Source organism: Macaca thibetana, chromosome 1, assembly GCF_024542745.1.
Source record: "Macaca thibetana thibetana isolate TM-01 chromosome 1, ASM2454274v1, whole genome shotgun sequence".
NCBI classification, from domain to species: domain Eukaryota; kingdom Metazoa; phylum Chordata; class Mammalia; order Primates; family Cercopithecidae; genus Macaca; species Macaca thibetana.
Genome location: NC_065578.1, coordinates 204452693 through 204470951, shown reverse-complemented (window position 1 = coordinate 204470951; position 18259 = coordinate 204452693). Strand labels below are relative to the sequence as shown.

Sequence of the window (18259 nt, the reverse complement as noted above, 5' to 3'; positions counted from 1 at the left end):
TGATGGGGAAACAAACAAACAACAAAGAAGCCACAGCACACCTTCCCCGCCAGGCACAGCACCGCCCAGAACGGTGCACCACGGACAGCACCACACATGTTCCAGAATCTGAAATCGCAAACAAAAGCCATTTACTATTTTAAAACAACTAAACAGAGCCATGAAACAAATGCCCTGATGAAAATAAGACAACTGCATGTTACATCATTGGCACTTTATATGTTACTGTTACCATGAAAAATAAATGAACAGCAGCACGTCTGATACCATCAGCCGGTTAGATGCATTAAGGTTAAATCTAAGTGTCAGGAAAACCCTATTTCTTTATAATATTTATGCAGCTGTTAAGCGTAACATGGTGGCAGCTTCACAACAAGAACCGTGATCGTGCATGCAGTCATGTCTCCAGTATTCTGTGAAGAGCCAGGATACATTAGGATGTGAGTTTAGAAACTGAGTCCATTCGGTGCATGGAAAGCCCCCTCGGCGTCACACAATGCCCCTCACTGTAGTCTAAGCGATTTGTGGGCTGCCAGCACCCTGCGGGCTTCCCAGGGACGCGTGCTTGTTCTCCAAGCCCCGCAACCCTTACTGTGTCACACAACACTCGCACACACCTTTGTTTTTGAAATTAAAATGTTTATAGTTACTGCTGTGTCCAGTGTTTTGAGTTGTATTGAAGCTTCTCATTTCTACAAGTATATCTTTTATGGTGAGAACGACATTTGGGTAAATTCCGAGACAACTTTTCCCATCTTGAAGACCCCGAGGAGCCTGTATCCTTGCTGGGGTAGAGGTCCCAAAATGCAGTCCACAGAGTATCACTGGCCTGGTGAACCATCCGTTTTCAAAAGACAATAGTTAGAAGGAAATACTCAATTTTAAACAGTCACACAAATTTCTTCATAGTATTTAGGATTTGGAAATTTGAGGAGAGGGTTGGGGGAAGGTATTGTAGAGAATCTCTTACCCCTTGGAAAGTAAATGGTAATGCTTTTATATATTTTTTTTTTTTGGTAAACTAAGAATCAGCAATTAATGAAAGTAAGTGTACTCTATAATCAGAGACAGAATGCTATTATTTTCAGGCCAGTACTCCCTAGAGGTGCAAACTGTATTTAATTTAAATGCAGTTGTTTGTCTAATGGGAAGCTGGTAGGGCCTTGCTGCAGTTCTCTGAGGTGGCCAAATTAAACTTGGCTGGCAGCTCCTGTAATCCTCCTGGGCAACTTTACAGCCAAGCCCCAAAGGCTAAACGGCAGGCCTGGAGCTGAGTGTGGCCTCCCCACGGAGGGTGACTCCTTGAGTTCAGTGAGGAAAACCACAGTGCCTGGCAGTGGTCAGCCAGGAGTATGACTGGCCACTCCTTAGGCATCCAGAAATAGGAAACACAGAAAGCATTCCACAAAAAGAGCTAGAAACCCAGGCTGGAAGGAAATGGCAGCGCAGGCAAGAGGGCAAGAGTACCCTGGGCGCTCCTCCATCCCGTTTCTCTGGGGAGGTTCGTGAGGTGCTTCTTCAACTGTTATTCTGCTCATTGCTTATCCCAGTTCACCGTTCTCTGTGGCATCTTTTTTGGGGAGGAGGGAGGATGAAAGTGACATAGTGTATCTACAACACTAAGGCCACATGAATCAGGTAAGAATGCAGTGACGCTCTGCACGGTCTATGAGAGCGGGCATCTCGAGTATGCATACTGAGGCGCAGATGCACAGACACTCGCATCCGCAGGTGACCGCACCCACAGAGGAAAGGTGGCAGTGTTGGAGTCACCCTAGGATTCTTGGGGGCTGTTTGCCAGCCATCAACAATGCAGCCATACTTCTTTTTCTTTTTTATTGTTGTACACAACTTTTATATTTACAACTCATGAAATTGTTAACTGGTCCTTCATCTAGGCAGCTGTGTATCAATCAGAAAGGACTTCCTGCAAAATGTTATATTGTAAGCCCCCATTTAGAGGCGGCATCCCTAAACTGACAGTTCTTGCTAGAGTTGTTCAAATGTTCTTCCAGTATATAGCTAATGAGTTGTTCAAATGTTCTGCCAGTATATAGCTAATGAGTTATTTTCTATCTCAAGAGTTACTTGGAAGCCGGGCGCGGTGGCTCATGCCTGTAATCCCAGCACTTTTGGAGGCCGAGGCGGGCAAATCACGAGGTCAGGAGTTTGAGACCAGCTTGGCCAACATGGTGAAACCCTGTCTCTACTAAAACTATAAAAAAATTAGCTGGCGTAGTGGCAGGTGCCTGTAATCCCAGCTACTCAGGAGGTTGAGGCAGGAGAATCGCTTGAACCCAGGAGGCAGAGGTTGCAGTGAGCCAAGATTGCACCACTGCACTCCAGTTCAAGCAACAGAGTGAGACTCCGTCTCAAAAATAAAATAAAATAAGTTATTTGGACACAGATCAAAATGGTTTCTCCTCTAAAGATAATATAAAAACCATAGCACTTGGTTTTATATAAATCACGTGGCCAATTTGGCATTATTGATTCTAAATTCTGCACTATGTGTTGAAATCATCTGGCAAGTAATTTGTTAAAATCATGCGATGCTTCAACTTCTTTGCCCACAAAATGTGCAATGCAATGCCTGTTTACTTAGCCCACCCACCTTCAGCCTCATCAGCCATGCTGTTTTGTTCCAAGTCACTGTGCTACACAAGCATCCACCACCAGCACACACACAGGTGCGATACACAGACACAACTTTCTACAAACATGGAAATTGGCAGGAAAAGAAGAGGAGCAGGTTTGTTCCACGTTTTCCAGCCACCAGCCTTCCCACCCCCTTGATAACTGGAGGGCTGGTAACTGGGTGCCTGAACTAGCAGCTTTACTAGGATCTCTCCCTGTCTGGGCTGATCATCAGAGATGACACTCTATCCATTGAAAAGACTCGCCCATCTCCCTGAATGTGCTTACCTTCACTCAGAGGTAAGAAGAAACAATTTTTTAAACTATTGTGTGTTAAGCAGCTGGCGGTATGATCTGCTAAGGAGGAAAAGGAAAGAACGATTTAGTAAACCATTCTTCCAATCGGTCCTGAGTCCTCCCATCCGACTTTGTTATTCTAGCTGAGACTCTTCACACAAGCAATATACGTGAATTCTGTGCTTTTCAGAGTGAATTTTTCCTTGAGACTCACATCCAACCATCTGTTAGATATTTTTCTTTGTTTGAATAGGAGGCATTCCAAACCCAGGTATAACAGAAACCCTGACTTCAATCTGCCCTGCCGCCCCCACCCCACCATCCAGCAAGAGCTCCTCACCTCAGCCGTGGCACTGACAGGGAATCCTGGCTATGTGCAGGGAGGGGACGGTCACACGTGGAGTTCTGCCATGGCACCTCTTCTTCCTTTAAATCTCAGCATGACACTGTTGCTACAGGCTGTGCACGTTTGGCCCTGAGTTGTAGTTATTTGTGAATTCATCTTATCCTTCATTAAATTTCATTGCCTTACGATACAGGGATTGCATCTGACATCTCCATCCGTGCTCCATGATCATTCTGTTTGACTAATACAATAATCATTTCAGGACCTCGCCACAAGAGACACTAAACGTTCTTTGGATTCACAGCAATTTATCTGCTAAATGTCAACTCTGAGTCTAGGGGCACAAAATGCACTAAAAACACTAAAGCCTCAAGAAGGACTTGCGGGAGCAATGAAAGAGTGAACTCTGGAGCCACGTAGACGTGGGTTCAAATCCCCTTTGTCACCACTATCACCATGCTCTTGAACGAACCACTTAAACACTCCAAGCTTGTGTCTTTACCATTAAAGGTTAAGTGTGCAGAAGATCCCGCAGCCCCAAGTGCTAGGGGCCACCCTGAATCTGTTCCACACAACTGGATACTTTCAAGTAGGCAGTGACACTCCTACCCCCACATAAGCACAATTGGCTGCAGTGATAAGCCCCTCAGACTAGCTATTTAACTTGGAAATAACCTTCACCAGCTTGCTTTCTCATTTAAGACAAAATCAAAGTCTACAAAACAGACATGACTGAAACACCGAGCTCAAAAGGACAAGCACCAGAAAGAACATGGCCCCGAGCTCAAAAGGACAAGCACCAGAAGGAACATGGCCCCTGGTATTTCAGAGGCATGAAGGGCAGAAACGCAGAACGGCCTCCCGGGGGTGCCAGGAAAGGCTCCGTCTTGATGAAGTCTCACTCCAGCTGGGGCAGACCAGCTCCACCAGGCCTGGGTGCACACTGATGACATTTCCCCAGCCTGCCTCTCTCTCTTGGTTCTCCTGAGGGCTGTGGTGCTTTCAGATTTATGGCCAGGATCAGGTTCCCAGGCCTCTGTGGGAAGCCTCTACCCATCTCAGAGGCCGTGCCCCTCCTGGCCCACTGAGGCATGCAGCCCACACCGGTGTTCAGTAACCCTCCTGTCCTGGTGATGGTGGCTGGAAGTCACAGCCAGCCTGCCAGACTTCCTGAGCTCAGAACTCAGTCTCCCTGAACAGCCCCGCCAGGCAGGGACCACGGAAGGAGATGCCCATTTCCTTCTACTGGGCAAGTAGCCCTTTTTGAGGGATTAGTTCATAATCTATTAGGCCTTCCTGTTGTGGTCCCTTCAAGGCTAGGCAAGTCCAGGTCAAGCTTCACAAAGCTACCTTGGAAGAAAAGCGCTGAGGAAAGACACTGATGGAGGAGCCAGTCTTGGGCTGCACGCCATTTTGGTTTCCATGCGAGTGCCTCTGCCCCATTCACTGTGCCCCAGGCCCAGCCCAGGGCACCTCACCCCCCACATGCCCGACTTGTCCACAGTTAGAGAGAAAGCACACTGCCACTTATGCCAGTGGGTTTGTAGCCAGTGCTAATTTGTTTTTTAAAATCCTGGAAATTCATAGATCTTCACCAAAAATGACCTAAAAACACTGAACTGTTTATCACTCCAGTACCATCCACCATGTGGAGGGAAGTTTTTATCCTCTATCAATTCTGGGGTTTCGGTGGTCTTTTCTACTTGCCTACTTTATTTTTATAGTACCCCTGTTGTGGGCTGAGCTCCACATTTCTACACCATTATTCCTGAAAAGCCCAGCCCCTGGCACTAGGCACTCTCCGCAGTTGTGTGGAATGGTTGACGGTTTCCTTCCGTGGTTGTGACATCACTCTCCTGAGATGACAGTCACTCCCTGCTTTTCTGGAAGGGAAACTAGACATAGAAAGATTCAAAATTGCTCCCGAGTAAACTAAGGCAAAGCAGTGCTCTTGTGCAAACCTGTGGGCCTGAGCTCTTGTCATTTGGTCGGCTGAATATCAGATGCTGTCAACACTTCTAAAGGTTGTGTATTCCTCCCACACAATGCCTCCTGTCTGAAACCATCAGATTTATTTTTATATTTATTAAGCAGTAAGGAAACGAACAGTAAGAGCTGGCAGAGATAACCTAAAATGGTTTTCTTTTGGAATAATATTTTTTAAAAAATCAAATTAACTGTTATCACTTTAAGTTGCATGAGACTGAAGCTACACCTGGAGAGGAATTTAATTTTCATGACATGCAAAACTGATTAGGCAGTGAACTCTTTCCTCCCCCTTCCCCTGAACACATTTATAAACTTCAACAGGGGCGAATTCCATCTAATACTCTGAAAACCATTTCTCATCTCATAATTTACCCAAATCATGTGCATGACTGCAAGAGGAAATAAACGAGAAATCTTTAAGCATAAATAAGCCACAATGGATTGTTCATCTTGTACAGACAATCCAGCATTAAGGCTAATTTGATCTTTTAAACATTTTATGGAAAACAGCTGTTGAGTTTTCTCTAGAAAAGCCCACAAGGTTCTATAACCCCACAGGCATACAGCCTCGACAGGAGGGCTCCATTGGGCTCCTCTTGAACTGGGCACTCCTTCAAGGGAGGCAGGAACGCACGTGTCTTCACTTCCTGCTGCTCTGCACACACGTCACGATATCTGGCAGAAGGTGGTTTCTGTTTTCCTTGGTGACCTGTGGGAAGAAGCGAGAGAGCAGGCTTCAGAGCTCCTTTCCTCTTCTTCAGTCTTAAAGAAAAGCCTGGAAGGCTGGGAGAGGGTGAGGTATGTTTTGTCACCCAGGGAGGAGGCCCAGCTCCTCAGGAGCACTCAGAAACAGGACAGGTATCACTGAGTCCCAGCATCAGCTTCTGCCAAGTGACAGCTCGAAAAGTCAAAGTGGGTTTGGATCCCAGACAGATTTCAGCCAACCATGGGGAGAGCTGTGAAGTGAGCCCTATGAGGCATACCGGGACAGGTGATGGGCACGCAGGACCGGGCAGGATGCCTGAGCATGACCTGTCCTGAATGGAAGGAAATGAACTGTCGGAGTGAAGTGAGGAGGAGAGCCTGGGAGCCAGCGGGGCCCGGGAGAGCAGCCAGCAGAGCAGCAGCGAAGCACCCAGAATTCTGGGATGCTCAGTCATCTACTCGCCTCTCCACAAACTTCAAGTGCTCATTTGAAAGATGGAGAAGTGGGAAAGCCAGAGAAGTGAGGGTGCCTCCGTAGAGACTGTGACTCAGGCCTCCTGACCACAGTGTGTTCTCCATCACTTACACCATTACCAAAACAAACAAAAGCAACAGAGTTCGCCAGAGTTTTACCCGATGATCTGTTTATTTTTCTTTCACTACCACACCATCCCGAGTGCCCCAGGGTGAAGGAATGGCCATCTCTGCTCCCATCGTGGCGCCTTCCTGCTTGGCCTATATAATATCCATCCACTCCACACACGCTGATTGGGTGGAAGGGCAAGCAGCAGCCAGGCACAGAGATGCGAATAGAGAGGTACCACAGGTAAGGACCCTGACCTCATGGAGCTCGCAGACCAGGACGGGACAGGCATGCACGAGGACAATGAAGGAGTCTCGGGGGGGCAGGCAGGAACAGGGGCGTGTGTGGGGGTCAGGGGCAGGAAAGTCTTCCAGGGCTGCTTATGCCTGGACGTAATTTCAACAGGTGAGCCACGGAGAAGGTTCCTGGTAAGAATGGGGAGTGCATCTGGAAGCCTTCTGAGGTTCAGGGTGGTTGTATCTGAAGAGGGGGGCTGGCATACAGTAGGTGCCAATACATGTCCGAGGAGGAGATGCAGAGCGGACCTCGTCAATTCTGCTTCCTGGTGTCTGCTCACCCTTCTTGGAAGAATGCTCTGATTGTCTTTCGGAGACTGCCTGGTCTAGGAAACTTGCCCCCAGCCAACGAGTGGGCAAGCCAGGCCCTGGCAACCTCTCGGAGATCTGCACCCCAAGAGGAGTGAGCTCACGCAGCCGGAAGCCGATCCCATTTCCACTGGTCCTGACTGCGTCAATCCCGGGCAGCTCTGGCTCCACTTGAAATGAGGACAGTCAGCTTCTCCTTCGGCTTCACGGGACAGCTCCAAAGCCTGTAAGGCTTTTTGATGCTGTTTTCACTTAAATTAGCCGAAGTCCATTCCTGTTGTTTGCAACCAAGGAATCCACCTGAGGTAGAAAGGAGGCAACACAGAGGTGGGCACCACAGGGACCCTTTTCGTCCACTCTGAGTTCAGCAGTGATTGCAGTAGCTTCTGACCAGCCAGGCTCTGTGAGAGTGGACGGTGACACACAGTTGGAGAATTTGCTCTGGTCTTCCCTCACACAGTATGGTGACTACAGGGCAAATAACAAGGTCGTGTATATTTCAAGATAGCTACAAGAGAAGATTTTGAATGTCATCACCACAAAAAATGATAATATAAAGTGACAGATATGGAAATTACCCTGATTTGATTATTTTACAGTGTATGTATGCATTGAAATATCACACTGTACCCCATAAATATGTACAATTATATCAATTACAAATTAAAAATTAATTTGAAAATTAATGAGCAGAATACAAACACTCCAATATTAATATTTTGATACTCCCTTTGATTTCCCTAAGATTACTTCTGAAAATTATGCAGTAAGATGTTGATGTGAAATTCTCCACAGTATTCAGTTATGATACTCCCTGTATGAGGAAGACACACTCCCAAACGCAAGAACGAGGATCACAGCATCTGCCAGTCTCAGGAGTCTTTGCCTTATGTGAAATTCTAGTCTACTTTTTATTCAACAGCCAGAATTTTGGTTGTAGAAAGTCTTTCCTGAGAGGCTAATTAGAAGAGGGAACTGGGAGCTGGGAACAGGAAAAGGAAATAAAGAACACTGCAGAAAGAAAAAGGTAATCCCAACCATTCTTTTTTTCTGCACTGGAGCCTTAAGAGAAAGAAAGGAAGCTGAGTGAACCTGAACCCCTGCACCTGCCCAGTGGCTGTAGGAGGGCCCTTGGTAAGAAGTTATACTGGGCACAGTCAAGATAAGACTGTGAGCTCCATGGGGTCAGAAGCCACATCTCATTCATCCTGTGACCTCCAGATCCAATCCCTTGCTTATTAGGAATGTTGGGGGCCCTTCCCACAGTTTCAAGGAAATGCCTGTGGTTTTATTTTGCTTTCTTGCACGTAGTTATATACTAAGAGGCATTTCTTCCCCTGCCTGTTTCATCCATGTTTTCAGGTTTGGGGTTGTCAAAGTCAGAACATAAGCAGGACCCAGTACCTCGTATTGCATCTGTGCCCAGCAGATCAGTCAAGTACTATCTCTCGCAGTACCTAGGCCAACCAGATGGGAAGCCAAACTTGTGATATCACCACCTCAACTTCTTCAACAACCAAGAAGCGGGAAGGGGAGACTGAGCAGGGCATACAGCCACTGATCATATCATACAAGTTAGAAGGCAATGAGGTAGCATGCAAACAGCCTGAAAGACCAGATAATATCCACTCACTGCTGCCAAGAACATGTGCACCCCATGGTCTAAACAAAAGGCTTAGTCATACTATGAAGCTGCCAGCTTGAAAAAGATCTAAAGTTGTTGATAAAATTGTCAATGTTATGACATTAACTAGAAGGCAGCAAAATCAATCAATGACACACTCATTGGGATACAATGGGATAAAGCTCAATGGGATACAATGGTAATAACCTCTTAGAGTTCTGAAAAACAAATTATCGAAGAACCCATAAGTCACCTGCTATGATTTGACTGTGTCCCCCAAATTTCATGTGTTGGAAACTTAACCCCCATGCAAATAGAGGTGGGGCCTTTAAAGGGTGATTAGGTCCTGGGGGCATTCCCCCATGAATGAGGCAATCCCTCATGAATGGATTAATGCCATTACAGTGGGAGGGAGGGAGTTATGGCAGGACTGGGTTACTGATAAAACGATGTCTGGTTCTCCCTCTCTTTTGTTCATTGCTAGAACTCCAGTGAATAGAACAGTACCTGACATACAGTGGGTGCTCAATATTTACCGATGAATAAAAATACTCCATCACCAATTTCTTCTACTGATGCTTTACTAGGTAATAGGAGGTACCAAAGGTTGTATCAGTGAGATTTTATTTTCCTTCTTAGGTACTGTTCTTTCTTTTCTTTTTTTCAGCTATTTTTTTTTAACACATGAGAGAATGTTATAGTTTTGCCTCAACTGTCAAACATAATTCTTGAAAACTCAACAGAGGAAGAAAAGCCCACTACACTCACTCACAGTTTTACTCTTCTCATTGTTCTTTCTTCCTTCCTGATGTTCCAGGTCTCCTTTTACCATTTCCTTTCTGATAAGAGAACTTCCTTTGGCCATTCTTTTAGAGCGGTTCTATTACAACAAATTCCCTTAGTTTTCCTTCATCTGTGAATGTCTTATAGAATTAAGAGTCGACAGTTGCTTCAACACTTGGAAAATGTTGTACCACCTCCTTCTGGCCTTCGTGGTTTCTCCTGAGAAATCTGCTGTCACTCATATTGTTTTTACCCTATAGGTAAGGTACTGCTTTCCTTTCACTGCTTTCAAGACTTTAATTTTCAGAAGTTTGACTATGGTATGTCTTGGCATGAATTTGAGTTTATCCTCTTGGGGTTCACTGAAAATGTAGGTTTATGTCTTTTGCCAAATATGACAAAAATGCAGCCATTACTTCTTCAAACACTTTTTCAGCCCCACACTCCTCTCCTGGTGCTACAATGACGTGAATGTCACGCCTTTTGTTATAGTCCCACAGGTCCCAGAAACTGTTAATTTTGTTCATTTTTTTTTCTTTTAAGTCTGCTCTTTGTCAGGTAATTTCTATTGTTCTACCTTCAAGTTCACTGATTCTTTCTTCTGCCATCTCTATTCTGCTGATGAGCCCAATCAGTGACTTTTTTATTTGGCTATTGTATTTTATAGTTCTAAAATTTTCACTTGATTCTTCTATCTTCTAGGTTTTTGCTGAAACTTTCCAGTTCTTTGCTGAGACTATTTTACATTTGTTTCATGTGTATCTGTATGTATCTGTAATTTTATGAAGCATTTTTTATGATGGCTGTTTTCAAATCCTTGCCCTATAATTCCACTATCTGAGTCATCTTGCTGTTGAGATCTACTGATGCCCTTTTCTCACTCAGGTTTAGGTATTCCTGATCCTTGGCATGACAAATGATTTTCAGTTGTGTCTGTTGTGTTGTTTCTTAGGTCCTTAGGTTGCTAGTCAGTCAGACTTTTTCTCCTCACCTTTCAGGTCTTCTTATGCTTGTATTATAAATAACATCCAAGGTTTCTGGCTGCAATTAGCAGGAAAAATAAACACAAGTGTGTCTACTCCATCTTGTCTAACACTGGAAGAGTTTTCAGGTGTTTTTGGAAAGTACTCTGTTCACCCAACGTTATGAAGAATAAGTCTAGATAATATTACTAATTCGCATAGAATATTTCCCCCATATCATGAGCTCAGTCTTATCTTCCCACTACGCACGTTCTTTGGAAACTACTCTGTTCACCCAACATTATGAAGAATAAGTCTAGATAATATTACTAATTTGTGTGGTATATTTCCCCCTGAGCTCAGTCTCATCTTCACACTACGCATGTTCAGCTGGTAGCAAGGGGAGGCTGCCTCTGACCCCTTTTCATAGCTCATTTTCTTACCTGGAATGTTCTCCCTTCTTTTTCCCATTTCCTCCTTCAAGAGCTCACTCAAGAACCCCTTCCTTTGGACACCTCTCCCCACTACCACTGCTCACACAGATCTCTCCCTTCCCTGCCCCTGGATTTTGATTGCCCCATGGTCTGTTTCTCTTGAGGGCAGAGATCATGCCTCACATGTGCCTAAACCATGGACTAAGTACTGAATGTGAAGGCCACTCTCAAAAATGGATTCGGATACTTTATCGCATGTATGTGAGCAATGGAAAGAACCCAAAAATATATCTAATCCAACTCCTAAGTTTGCAGATAAAGAAAATGAGGTTCTTGGCCAGGCACAGTGACTCATTCCTGTAATCCCAATACTTTGGGAGGCTGAGGCAGGTGGATTGTTTCAGCTCATGAATTTGAGATCACCCTGGGCCACATGGTGAAACCTCATCTCTACAAAAAATGCAAAAATGAGCCAGGTGTGGTGGCACATGCCTGTAGTCCCAGCTTTTTGGGAAGGTGAGGTGGAGGATGGCTTCAGCCTAAGAGGCAGAGGATGCTGCGAGCCAAGAGCATGCAGCGAGCCAAGAGCATGCCACTGCACTCCAGCACGGGCGACAGAGACTAACCTTGTCTCAGAAAAAAAGAAAATGAGGTTCTTGATTTATAAAACTGGAAAAGGCCAGGCACAGTAGCTCACACCTGTAATCCAGCACAGATTACTCTGGGCAACAGAGCAAGACTCTGTCCCTCTCCCTTAAAAAAATAAGCTATAAAAAAAAATATTAAAACTGGAACAGAAGGACCACACAAACCCCAAAGCAACAAAAAAATAACAGGATATGTCAGCCCCTATCTCTTACTTAATTAACTCAAAGCTAATTGTTTTATTTACAGATCATTAGAAGCAATGTTTATCTTGCCTGGAGAATAATTTTGAGTCTCAGAGAGAGGAAGAAATGTGGTATGATCCTAAGACACAAAGTTTATTTCTGGGCATCACATTCAGCTCCCTTCAATCCCTCCTTAGGACTGTTAGGTGAGATTAGTTTGTAGAGCTAGCCAATCCCTGGAGTCTAACATCAGCAATTTCCTGGTCTTCCAGCCTAGAAGCTATCTGACCTGAAAACTAATTTTCTTTCATGATCTTTCATTGCCTCGATTTCCACGGAAACTCTATAATCACAACCAAAAATGTAAAGTAAGAGAAGACGACATGAAACTCTGAAGAACCCCACACTTTTCAGGGCTCTCAAATGCCACCTCCTTGAAGAGACTTTCCCTGATCACCCTTGCTACTCATGCCCCCAACTACCACATTGCCTGGTTTCTTTATTTTTGCCTTTATCAGTATCTGAAATTGCTTGTCTGTTCACATTTTTGGTATCCAGCTCCTCCACTCAAATGTAAGCTCCATGAGAGGAGGGACCTGGTCAGTCTCGTTCACCACAGTATCCCAAGACTTAGAATGACACCTAGCACATAGTAGGTGCTCAATCGCTATTGACCAAATGAATGAATAAATAAATAAATGAAGAAGCGCACATATTTTTCCAAGTCTGGCTGGTCTAACCTTAATGGCTGTTTACCGCCACACTCCAGGATTCTTTGGTGTCAACATGTGGATACCGCCACTTGGGCCAGTGGGCCAAGGTGACATTTTACTCAGTGATGAAAATGATCATGATGGAAGGTGCTCCCAGGTACTCACTCTCCACTCCCCCTGATAGGAGTGGCCCTGCCTGCCTGACTTGTTCACTTGGCACTTGCAGGGCCAGGGAGCTTTTCAACTGGGGGTGGGAGAGTGAGGCGTGTGAGCAGAGCTCAGCCAAGAGCACAGTTATCATTGACTCAAAGAAACTAAGGGCAGGGGTGGGGGAGAGGCAGTATCTGACTGAGAGGAAAACAGAGAGACAACAGGGAAGGAAAGGCAAGAATTTCAATAAAGTGCCAGCAATGCCATGAGTCCCTTACGACTGGCCCAGACACTGCCACTGGTTAACAAGCCCTAGCCCCTCATCTCTCACATGTGGTCTATAGCAGTGCTTCTCAAAGTGCAGGAGACCTAAAAACCACGGGAGAACTTGCCAAGAGAGATCATAGGGCCATCCCCCGGAGTGTGACTCCTTGGACCAGGGTAAGGCCCACTCCCTGGTGATGCCTGTGCTGCCATTCTGCAAGCCTCACATTGAGTAGCAGACCCTACAACTGCACTGGCGAACGCAGCAGCCACACGAGGCCACAGAGCACCTTACATGTGGTCAGAGTGACTGAGAAACCGAAAGTTTAATTCAATTTAAATTTGATTATTAAATGATTAAATAAATAATTCAATTTAAATGTGATTAAATTTAAAGAGCCAGATGTGGCTAGTCGCTACTGTTCTAGGCAATGTAGAGAGTACATTTCCCTCACTACGGGAAGTTCAACTGGACGGTGCTGCTCTTCAGCACCTGGAAGCTGTGCCTCCAAACGCATCCACAGCCTCTTCTCCCCACAAGCAGAAGTGGGTCAGCTTTAAAAGGGAAACCTTTAAAACAAAAAAATTTGCCTCTGTATCCCAACCTGGCCTTTTAATCTGAGAAGAAATACGCTTAGAACAAGTACCTTAGCTCAGGCAGTTCTGATGCCAGAGAGGTCCTAGTGTCTGGTGGGGGAGATGAAAGAAAAAAGCACAGAATAACTGCGACCGTCAGGAGGCTCTCCCATAAGCGAGTCTGGTTTTTTATCAAGTAGAGGTATAATTTAAGTTCTATACATTTCTAGAAAATTAGACTCACCTATATTTCTGCATGGAAGGGTAAAAATGGTAACTCAAAACCAAAGATATATTTTAGAGCCATCTGCTATTTTAGATCATCTGCTCCATTTCCACAGGTTATGGAGGACTGGCTGTACTCACATTAAACACCTTCACGTCCTTTCTGTTTCGGATTTCTTCTACAAGAGCCAGTGGCTTTCCTTTAGGAACTGGGATTGTGCCAAGGATTATAGTCCCTGGGGTAGACAGCGTCTGACGCACAGCTTGAATGAAAGGCTGACTGAAGAGCTCCATCTTCCCAATCTCGTCGATGACACACACTCTTTGCCCTGGACCACTGCTGCAGTCAGCCTGAGAATGACAAAAGACTTTCACTGGGACACCAGAGTCACATTAACCAAAGGGCCCAAGGGTCCCACTCCCCAGTCACTCACCAACGAGGTAAAAAAGACAGAAACCTTTTTACTGGATTTCAAAAAGTGACATAGCATCCCACAGATCACCCTGGTACTGTGAGGGAGGAGACTGCACAAGGGGGAGTCCCAGGAGCTGGGAATCATTAGGACTCTTGGCGGCTGGCAGCCACGCCTGCTACTAGTGGGATGTTCAAGGAAGTAATGGACGTAAATTGGAATAAAGTCATGAGAAAAAGAATCTGAGATCTAAAGGATGCAATTGTACTTACCTTTTTTTCCCCTTTAGCCAAGACTCATTTCCTTTTAATTTTCACTTGTTTCCAACAATGCTTATGGACCAGATCATGAAATACACAAGCATCTGCCCAGAGCAGTTATCAGCCCCCCAGCATGTAGGGAATCTCATATGGCTCACAATGGAAAAAAGAGGCCATTATTATCACGAAAGGCTCCCATGCTTGCTGTCTCATTTCTTTTAAATCGAGGTATTTGGGTGCCACCTATTTTCTGGTTGTACATAAAGTTTGGTCTCTGTCTTGGATCCCCTCTCCCGAATCACTCACTCTGGGGGAAGAGACGTGTTATGCTGTGAGGATACTCAGGCAGCTGACGGTGAGGTCCATGTGGTGAGGCACTGAGGCCTCAGACCAACAGCCAAGAGGAAATAAACCTACCAGCAACCACATGAGCAAGTTTAGAGGCAGGGCCCTCCTAGTCAAGCCTCAGATGACCACAGCCCCAGCCAACAGCTTGCCTGTAACCTCAGAACCCCAGCTAAGCTGTACATGGATTCCTGATCCTCAGATACTGTGTACAATAATGCGCTTGTCATTTTAAGCTGCTAAATTTTGAAATAACTTGTTCCATAGCAACATATAACTAATACACATGTCCTCTATAGAAAGCCTTCCTAGAGAAAGCTGATAGGACTTTGGTTGATTCTTCCCTGGGAGGGACACAACAGGACATAATAAACATAATAAACACTTCAATGAATGGTGAATGACAAATACACCTTATATATGTTTGTATGCATGATTATTTTGAAAACTGTATGTAAAGCTGATTTACAAAGTACTCTTCACTACAGTTCTGATTCCTTAAACGATGACAGCAATACAGTCCCAGAGGGCACATATGAGTTAAGCTAGATTTTGTTCAAATTCCAAAAGCCTAAGGAGCGTATGGTACAGTGTGGCTGGTGGTAGGGATCAGTGGCAACCAGGGACAGCCAGTGACAGACGGGGCTGCGAGCCCAGATCCTAAAAGCCTTCCATGGCACACACAGAGGTGGGAATCTTCTCCCACAGCCGAAAGAGTCTAAGCCAGGGAGGATCACAAGTTGTGCTAGAAAGACTGCTGGCTGTGGAGTCAGAAACACATGTTAGACTCCTTTTGGAATACACAATATAAGACAGTGGGTGTCTAAACCCCAGTTGTGATTGCACACAAGCAGTAGAGCAGTGTTTTTCAGACTTTTAAGTAAGCGGTAGTCTATTTTCCTACTGCATATTGTATGCTTATGAAATATTTTTCCACTCATTTTATTAGCTAAAAGATCAAGAAGGAGTCCACTGTAATCACCCAAGAGAGGTCTGAACAATCTCCACACTTCCGTGTTTCCGACACGCTTCATTTTTGCCTCTCTATTAAGTTTATCTGTACACATGCCTGGTCTCCCCACTTAGGGCAGGTACATGGTTGTCCTCATCTGCATCCTCCCTGAGGAACTCACCAATGTCCCAGAGCTGAGAAGTGGGGAGCGGAAGGGGCAATGTCAGCCTCCACTGGTGGGGTCGGGGGGAAGGGCAGAGCATCTATGAAGTAAGTCACTACTTATTCCAAGTTTTTCCTCCAAAAATGAAAGCCATATTTGTAAGAAATAAAACAGCGATCAACCACTCGTCTATGATAATAAAAACAGACAACTGTACAGGAAGGTTTCTGTCTTCCTGGGAGCATGCGACTCCAACTGACCTGACTGTTCTCAAGTACTGTGGACATTTTGTTGCCCCCAGAGATGATGAGTAATTGTGGACGTCATTCCTCTGGAGGCTATCATCTAAAAGCCAAAATAAAACTTATTCTGGCACCTCAAAATTACAGTTTTGGAAGGTGCCAAATCAGACAAGAAGTGATATGAAAGAATGTGTGTATACATGCACATGTATTATTTGACTATATACATGAGGGTAGTAAAATGCACGTGGCCGTGTGTACATACACACGTACAGGTAGAAAGTGCATGGCTCTTCAACAACCAGCCTTCCTGCAATTCTCTAGAACATTCACTAGTGAAAGCTCACTGACATTTATTTAAGTTTCAGCACAAAAGTATTTGGACTCACATGCATACATGACTTTCTACCAACTGGACATTGTCATTTGAAAACCTTAGCCTACATAAAATCCTCAATCTCTCCAGAATTAGGGAGTTTTATAATCCAGGAACTTCAGGAATCTCAAAAATAAATCTGTGATTTTTAATTAAAAATGCAAGCTATTCATATTCAATTGAGAGAAAGATGTCAGATGCTGGGCTACTCTGAAGCACGTAGACACTCAGCTTGCTTTTCTAAATAGTACAAGATCATACACTCAAGGTCTTAAAAAAAGAACCACCATAGTGTTTAACATGGTTTTATTTCTATATAAATTCAAGCAACTTTAAAGGGAAACAAAGAAATAAGTAAGTAAACATTCACCCCCTTTCCATTGTTCTAAATTGACAGAGACGCAGACTTAGAACAATAGGGGCCCAGGTTCGAAGATGGTCAGGAACCCCTCCCCAACCCCCGGTGTGGGGAGAGTCCTCATGAGCTCCCAGAGAAACTCCACCTGCAGCTGCTGGAGTAAGGAGTGTGTAAAAACTGTGGGTGGCTCTCAGCCACGTGGTCATCATCACGATGTACACACCATCTGGGGTGTACACACCATCTGGGGAGCACCCTTTCCTCCCCTCACAGCCTCTCCTCAGAGGGCAACCCAGGCAGCATTGCTTCCTAGGACCACACCTCAGTCCTATGTAACACACTAGCCTTCCTGGCTGCACCCCTCACAGGCTTCCACTTCAGCTGATTATACATGTTCAGTCACGAAGCGCACTTTTAGTTCTCCTGTTCCGGGAGAGAAGCTATTTCCTTAGATAGAGTCCTAAAATTGACCAGCCAGGGATCAGAGAAGCTACGAATAATTTTATAACTTTGGTTACACTCAGCTAGTTTGCTTTCCAGAAAGATTAGAGCAACAAATATCTTCGTACCAGTTATATCAGAGACCTGAAAAGAGTGTGATTTTTTTGAGTCCTTTGTTTATTTTTATATATACTTTTAAAAATACAAAGAACATATAAATATAAAATAATTTCATTTAACCAAAATGCCAAACTGAGAGCAAGCTAATCAAAGTGGTCTTTGCCTTATTCTGAATTATTTGCATAATAGATATTTCTAGTGGTATTAATGTTAATTTTAGGAGGACTGTTTGGACTGTTTTATTTTAATATCAGACACACAGACTAGCTCCTGAGCTCACCCATCTGGGATGGCAAGTACGGAAAGTCATGAAAGTGAATTAGAAGTGTCTGTCAGAAGGTAGGAGGCAAAACTGCAGCCCTTCCCCCAAACAGCAGCAAGTTGTGGGGAAGCAGAAAGGCAAATGGTGGTAACAGCAGCCATCTCTCAGTCAGCCCACAATTCCTCACCCACTGAAGTCATTAGCAAAAAGTACAGGGCTCCGATCATATTTTATGTGTGTTTATTCCAAGCCTTCAAGTTTCATAATCCCTTTGCTGTCTGGTGGCATATGGACTGTGAGTCTCCAGGGCACAGCCAGGACAAGCTGTCTAGACTGCCCAGTGGTGCCTGATAGCCTGGCCCTTCCCCAGTCAGGCATACTCTGGGCAGAAGCTGCTCCCCCGGACATGCCAGAGATCCTCACCCCGGCGCACAGACAGACTAGCTCTGAGGCTCTTCCTGGATGTCCTAAATGGCCTCTCGGGACTCAAACGGGCTTACCCACATGGTCACCTGACCAAAGAGTGCTTGAATAGTGCCCGTGAGGTTTTCCAAGCTATCTTCAGACTGAAATGACACCTACTGGCTGACAGTCAGTCCAGTGA

General features: G+C 44.9%; 1 protein-coding gene across 1 annotated transcript in view; it reads right to left on the bottom strand.

The window, feature by feature from the left end:
- Positions 1-5330: 5330 nt before the first annotated feature.
- NTPCR (nucleoside-triphosphatase, cancer-related) overlaps positions 5331-18259 on the bottom strand; it is an 805437-nt gene continuing 792508 nt past the window's right edge. The window contains exons 5-6 of the mRNA XM_050770321.1: positions 13865-14074; positions 5331-5978 (exon numbers count right to left, since the gene is read on the bottom strand). Of these exons, the coding sequence (XP_050626278.1) occupies positions 5910-5978; positions 13865-14074 (279 nt within the window). The 3' untranslated portion in view covers positions 5331-5909. The remainder of the gene's footprint in view (positions 5979-13864; positions 14075-18259) is intronic.